The 7,219-nt window shown below is 38.5% G+C and overlaps 1 protein-coding gene across 1 annotated transcript; it reads left to right on the top strand.

The window, feature by feature from the left end:
- Positions 1–314: 314 nt before the first annotated feature.
- Positions 315–6,098, top strand: spp1 (secreted phosphoprotein 1). Its single transcript, XM_016536181.1, has 8 exons — positions 315–400; positions 1,467–1,536; positions 1,642–1,698; positions 1,791–1,847; positions 2,523–2,573; positions 2,729–2,773; positions 3,547–3,843; positions 5,436–6,098. The coding sequence occupies exons 2-8, from the start codon at positions 1,483–1,485 to the stop codon at positions 5,811–5,813; spliced, it is 939 nt and encodes a 312-aa protein (XP_016391667.1). The 5' UTR covers positions 315–400; positions 1,467–1,482; the 3' UTR covers positions 5,814–6,098.
- The last annotated feature ends 1,121 nt before the right edge of the window (positions 6,099–7,219 follow it).

Genomic DNA, 7,219 nt, shown 5'->3' with positions numbered 1-7,219 from the left:
TACGACATAATAACAACTAAAGAGGACATTGAGTCTTTCCATTGTAAATACATAATATTGTATTGATAATAAGCATGACAGCATTATATCTAGGATCCTAAGCACAATACAGGATGTGTTTTATTTTTTCTGCTTGTCATGCCTGGTGGTGAATGTTTGCATTGCCTGGCCATATAAACCACAGGAAGAGTGGGAGCACAAGGTGGGACAGCAGTGGTAAACCTCATGACATCACAAGCTCCACTGCCATTGGCTGTTTCCAGAATGAACAGGGTTTAAAAAGCCAACCAGCAGCCATCTCTCACTAACATCAAAACATAGCAAGACCTCATCTGATAAACGGACCTCAGTCTATCCTCCGACTTAGTCAAAGAACTTCAAATTTCTCAGAGAGAAAGAGGTAAGTCACAACTCTCATTAATTTGTATGTATTTTTTTTTAGAATGTTGATGTTAAAAAACAATTGGTTTTAAGTATGCAGATGTTGGAAGAAGCTTTGAGTAACTCATGGAATGTATTTACTTGATTGTAGTCTGCAGTTTTTTAGGTTCGTCAGGCGTTTATCTGCACAAGTAGGAGTAGTAGTGGCTTGAGATCATGTAGCTACAGCCTATTTTAACCTTTAATCATGACAAATAATTCATACATCAAATGCAGTTCTTGCAGAATAAGCGTCAAAGTTCTAAAAATGCAGTCAATGTAAGTACAAGACTGATGTTATGAAGGCTTTTAATGATTCTGACCACAGTTTATTATAGGCAGAGATGATTAACATGAACTTGACAGACGAAAGAGGAAGTTGCGGCTATGGCACATAAAGGCCTTACTAATTTGTCAACTGACTCATTTATTCCAGCGACACAACCACTAAATTAAAGTTCCATACAAAAGAATAATAATACTGGCTGACTGACAGATGCCACCATTCCTTTTGCCTGCAGCCCCAACAAATTTGCGCTGCACTTTCCTTTGATGCCACAAATTTTAGGCCTTGGCTCGCAACATTGAAGATTCTAATGAGAAACTAAGTCTGGAGCCAGAGGCGTGCTATTTCTTGGGATTGTGGCTGCTACATAGTCTGCATATAACTTCTGGAATTATACACCAGAGGAGTTCATTATAGGTATAGCTAAACACGCACTACCTCAACTTATACTTTATGCAATGGAGTTGTAGCTGAAAACAAACGAGATGTTTCATGGTGAGGACTGGCAGGAAGTCTTTTGGCATTTGCCAACATGTTTCAGAGCGCCCTTAAAAGGCATGCTTCCTTCTGAGTCGGTAAATGCGTAAATACCAAAAATACCCACTTGAGGCATTTTATAGTTAGAACATTAAAGCAGAACAGCACAGGCAATCCTCTCTGTAAAACATTTCTTGTAGCTGGTGTAGGCTGCATCAGAGCTGATGCTCTCTATAACTGTGGATCAGCTCTGAAGAGCTTTTTATTTTTCTTCTTTTTTTAGAGTATTTTGCACAAAAATGAAGACTGTCATCGTTTTAACGCTCCTCATCGCCACAGTTTTCTGTCTACCTGTAAGTTCACTGTCATTTTAACCGTAAAAATCTGGGTTTTAAAGTTGTACACTGTACATTTTTTGTCGTCTTGTACACTCATATATATTTTCATTTATTTCTCAGGTGAAGCGCTCAGCTAGCAGTTCAGAGAGCTCAGAAGAACTTGTGGTTGCTCAACGGGCAAGTATCTTGTTTGATATGGACACTGCTTTGAAATTAATACTGCGCAGAAAACAATATTGTGATTTTAACTAAACATCTGTCTTATACAGCCACCTCCTATTCTACGAAAAGCTGCTGCTGTTATGTTCAAGGCAGAACCTACACAGGTAAAACACGTCCACTAGCCTGTATTTCATCTATAATTGAATAGTTCACCCCAGACATGAAAATTTCTGTCAGAATTTATTCACCCTTTCTTTCTTTTGTGGAGCAAAAGAGATGAATTTTTGAAGAATACGCTTACCATTTTTTTGGTGTTACAAATGCTACAAATGCTAGAAAAAAGTCTGTGTATTTGAAGTGATGCAATAGATTTGTATGAGGAACAAACAGAACCGTTAGTCATTATTTTAAAAAAATCTTTACATATGCCGAAGTTCACTTTGCTGTAAATTAGATTTTATGATAGAAGTAGCAAATTGTCTAAATGATTCGTTCATGAATCTGGCTCTTTTTTTTTAAACTGTTCTCAAGTTGAACCACCTTTTAAAATAATTTTATGGTGCTTTTCAATTTCATTGCATGGAAAAGATTAACCAGTACATATTTTTAAAAAATTTCCTTTTGTATACCACTGAAAAAAGGAAGTTACACAGGTTTGGATAAATGCAAGGGTGAATAAATGATGGGTGAACTGTGTGAACTTTTCCTTTAATCTCAAAATACTGATATAAACTTGCACCTATGAGCTATTTAAATTCAAGGATGTGGTAATTGGCACATACATGAGAAATACAGTGAGTATTGTTATATTTATGCCAAGGCATTTGGTTGTGTTTCAGACCACGCCAGCTGAATCCAATGAAAGCACAGAAAGTGCAGATGACAGTGAGGTAAATGAAAACTCATCCTCTAACCACATCACACGTCACTGCACTCCCACTATAGCCAATAAAAGACAACAGGCTCTAAAAATACCCTTCCGCTGGTCTAGACGCACTGTAAGTGACCCCGCTGCGAGACTCAATTCTGTTTCTTTCATTTGCAGGATGCAGATGAGGAATCTGAAACAGTTGAGAACGAAAAGGAGAACGTGAGTCACTCTGATCATGCTAAAATACTTATGTTTTCTGTCATGTAGAACCACTGTGCGCAGTTGCCAAACAATGGACTAAACCAGTAGTTTTTAACTGGTTTTGGTTCAAAACCCAGAATTGATAATGGGCACCAAGTGGTGGATTCCAGCAGTAAAGCATGTTTGCTAGCAACACCAAAAGTTATGGGTTCGAGTTCCACAGAAAGCAAGAACTCATAAAAAATATTACTTGGATTTGCTTTGGATCTAAGCATCTGCCCATATGCATTCATGTAAAATGCAAAAGCAAACACAGTACCAAAATTGTTTATCATACAACAGTAAACAAAAATGTACTAAAAATAAAAGTACTGTGGCCGACATGCGAACTTTGATGTCAGTAAGGAATACACAGGAAGTTTCTCCTAATATGTATTTCTTTTAAGATCCTAATTATTGCATGGTTACATTTTACTATGTGCATTTGGCATTTTCCATGCTGTGCATAGCCCTATTTTGGGGTCTTAACTCATCTGTTGACACTGTATTTAAGTTTCCATTACCAAACAATTAACCTGTCCAAACTGAATGCAAAACTGCTGTAGGACGAGAAACAGTCACAGTGAATGACAACATGGGCTATTTGATGTTTAACATACAACTACAAGAAAAAGTATTTGGACCAGTGAAATTTCACATTGTGCTACCCAGCTTGACGCCACAGCAATTGTGTCCACCATGCTAGCAGTAAAGCCAATTAAATTGCTCATTAACATATATTGTCCATTTAGGATACTGACTCCAGTGAGAGTGAATCTGGAGAATCTGCGACCGCCGTTGTCCCCTCCACAGTGGAACCCTCACTGGACCCCATCATCAACACTGGCCGGGGAGACAGCATGGGCTATCCTAGCGACTACAAAAAAACCATCGTCCACGTGTACTCAAACGACTTTGAAAAAATACCGTCCCCGTACAAGTCCTACAGCAGTGACAAGTTGGGTGGCTTGACATTCGTGAGCAAGAAGTCCTCTGCCTATGATGACCAGAGCATCAATGATGTGGAGAAAGAGATTAAACTGTACAAGGTAAATACATAAGTTTGTAAAGTTTGACGAGCAATAGAAAAGAATAGGAAAACATACATGTACAAATGTAAAGAACACTTACAATACAAGAATATTATGGCAGAACATGTTATCAAATGGTACTTTAATGGGGCTGAGTGGTCGGTTGTGACCAAGAAACTTTGTTTCGGTACCGTGCAAGAAGTTCAGCTATGTTTATAATATTGTCGTTTTTTAGAGTAACAAGCTTTATTTAGCGACTATCAGTATAGCGCGACCATAAAACGCACTCACCTGAACGGTCCTCTCTCTCCTCCTCTGTCTTATAGCGTAGGAATGTGTGAATGAATTATTAAATCGATTAATCTTAAACGGTTCTCTGTCGTACTGTATGTAGAATTAGCATTGGGAAGTCCAAATTGTTCGGGAATCGAGTCATCCTAAACGGGCCTCTCTGCTATGTAGTATTGGAAAATCTGATTCATTCCAGTGAATCGATTCACTTAAGATTCCACGGAAGATTCACTTAACTTAACATGCTCACAAAAATTATTCTCCAGTTTGACTCCCTGTTCTAAAGTAGGCTATGTACTATGTTTTTGACTCTGTGATGTAAATTAGTTTTTGTTGTCGTTGTACGTATTTAGTAGCATATAGAGATTGTTCATTCATTTAAAAACTGCCATTGTTGTAGAATGAGTAAAAATATGGCTCTGGTATTTTTTTTAAAACATAAAAACATACTGCCATTCTAGTTAGCTATTTGTTGTTTATAACTTATAGCTTAGCTACGCTTTTTTTTAAGCAGTAGCTTGACTGTAGTATTACAACATTTAATTATAACTAGGCAAGTTACTCTTTCAAAGTAGATTCCCCAACAATGACTACAGCTTCAACAAACATGGGGTGTAACTCTCCTGTACTACTTATGCAACAGACATGAATTATACCTCAAATCAACAAAAAATGAATACAAGAAAACCAGAATCACTAGCTAGGTTTCCATCCAAAAAAAAAAAAAAAAACGCTGGATGGAAATGCCAAGATGTGCATAAAAAAACTTAAGTGCTCAACTAAGCAGGATAAAATTCTTATCCGGTAAGAAAACATGCGCATAAACTATGATGGAAACACTTTTACCGAATAAATTCCTTAATGTGCATCAAAAAAGACATGTGACTTTTCAATGGGACAGCATAAAACTGGACCAACCAACGGACCGATCTCATTTCACAGCATCTGAAATGCTTGAGCAAAGTCTCGTCAAAGTGCTTCGTTGTAATTAACTCCCAGAACTGCGTTGCCAAACATCAGGCTCCGAAAATAAGATAACATGACCGTGTTTTGTCTGCATTCTCTGAAGCTCGAAATTTATTGTATACAAAAATGATTATACAGTGCCTTCTTCTACTGCTGCAAATAACATTTTTCTTCGTGATATTTACCGCAAGGTATTCAGGAAGTGACGATTTTGTTCTTTTCAGCTCGATGGATGGAAACGGTGCTTTATTCGCAAAGGTTTCATGCGATATTCCAATTTTGCGCATACGTTTAATTCGTAACTTTGGATGGAAACATAGCTACTGTAGCTGAGATGTTCTTTTGTTTCTCAGGCTCTGCAGGTGCATGATACTCTTCTGGAGGAGGACGACACCAGCACCCCAGAGGTGGAGAACATGGAGCCAAACGACCGCCAGGCTGCTCTGGGAAGCCAAGAGATCGTTCCCACCGGAAACCAGGATGCTACAGCAGAGTCAGACAGCGAGGGGGCAAGTGCTGGCGACGCTCCCAACGACAGCGCGAGCGCCAGTGCCAGCCAGGAGCAAAATGAAGAGGAGTCAGACAGCAGCCCGAGCAGCGAGGAGACCACAGCCACGCCTGGAGCTGCAGACAGCGAGGACGACTCCTCACAGAGCACAGAGAGCCAGGAGAGCGATTCGGATGAGGAGACCACCCAGACCACCGACGCTACCGTTATCATAGCAAAGTAAATGTATCCGAGCACAAACCCTCAACGGGCTGTCGACAGAAACGAATGCAAATGTATTAATTGTATGGTGCTTGGTGACTCACTCCACCTGATGTTAGTGTGAGTTAGAGAAACGTCAGAGCACAAAGATACGGTTCATAGAAGTTCTCGAACTGCTGCCGAACCTGTTAAGATGCAGTTTCATCTCGATGTCTTCCTGTTCATTGCACAATTATTTACAAACTTAATGTAAATGTAATTTTATACTGCTTTATGTATGTAATGACTGATCATTTATGAATAAATGTTGACCTATATCAGTTATGCAGTGTTTCATCATACACAGAAAATATACAAGATAAAGCAGTGTTCAGATTTGACAGAATTACAGATAATATCCAGTAAACCATTCACATTGTCAGTTTGTCTCCTGGAAAAGTGCAATTTCTTACAACGTTTAGCTTGAGCAAAAATCCTCATAGATTTACAGTATACAGTAGAAATGCCTTGCTGGAAAAAAAACAAAAAACACTTACCCTGCCTAAACTGGTTTGCTGGTCTAAATGAGTGTTCCTGGTATGTTGAGTGATTTTAGAGGGGTTTTGGCTACTTTTCAGATGATCACATTGGGAGATCAGATTAAACCAGCTAAGACCAGTGTGACAAGTGGGGGCGGGGCCGAGAGTCGTGGGAACAGAGCGAGGCCCCGCCCCCACTCGTCACAACCAGCAAACAAGCTTAGGCTGGTTTAAGTTTTTTTTTTTTCTTCACAAACCCAGCCATATGATCAAGATCTTTTTGAGATCCAACACAACATTCAAAGGCCCCCATATTGGCTAAGATATTTCTTCTGGCATTTCTGCTGTAACTATGACAGTCTAAATGATTATTTTTAATAACAGAAACAGGGAGTGCAGATATATTGAAATAATTACATATGATTCATTTTGTGATTTCAGATTCCAGCTTTCGATTCTGTATGTTCTTGTCTAAAACAATAGTTATTGGGGGGAATATGTGTGTGTGTGTGTGTGTGTGTGTTTATTAATATATATAATATAAACATCAACACTTTAGCATCTAGACCTGTAAGAAACTTTATAGCAATGACCTAGAACACCCTAAACCACATATAAACTGTAACCACTTTTGTAAAATTTGCTTTGATATAATATATTTGAAATAATAAAATGTGAAAAAAGCACACAGAAATACCTTTCGACTAGTTAGAGCAATACGGGTGTCTAAATTACAAGACTTACCTTTAGATATGTGTCAAAACCCTTTTGATTTCTAAAAGTGAACATTCATATGTATAACACAGCTGTACAGCTGTGCTTTTCTTTTGCCAATGTCTTGATGTGCAGGCTCCAGACAAATATTTGTCAAACTTTGAAGTTTGGAGGAGTCTAGTGCTCTGTAATTAGC

Source organism: Sinocyclocheilus rhinocerous, unplaced genomic scaffold, assembly GCF_001515625.1.
Source record: "Sinocyclocheilus rhinocerous isolate Xijiao unplaced genomic scaffold, SAMN03320098_v1.1 scaffold726, whole genome shotgun sequence".
Lineage (NCBI taxonomy): Eukaryota > Metazoa > Chordata > Actinopteri > Cypriniformes > Cyprinidae > Sinocyclocheilus > Sinocyclocheilus rhinocerous.
The sequence above is the reverse complement of the archived record's forward strand: the minus strand, read 5'-3'. Positions and strand labels throughout refer to the sequence as shown.

Coding starts and splice junctions, on each gene's coding strand:
- spp1 (XM_016536181.1), top strand. CDS start 1,483: ATGAAGACTGTCATCGTTTTAACGCTCCTCATCGCCACAGTTTTCTGT. Junction 1,537..1,641: donor CCACAGTTTTCTGTCTACCT/GTAAGTTCACTG, acceptor TTTATTTCTCAG/GTGAAGCGCTCAGCTAGCAG. Junction 2,774..3,546: donor TTGAGAACGAAAAGGAGAAC/GTGAGTCACTCT, acceptor TTGTCCATTTAG/GATACTGACTCCAGTGAGAG.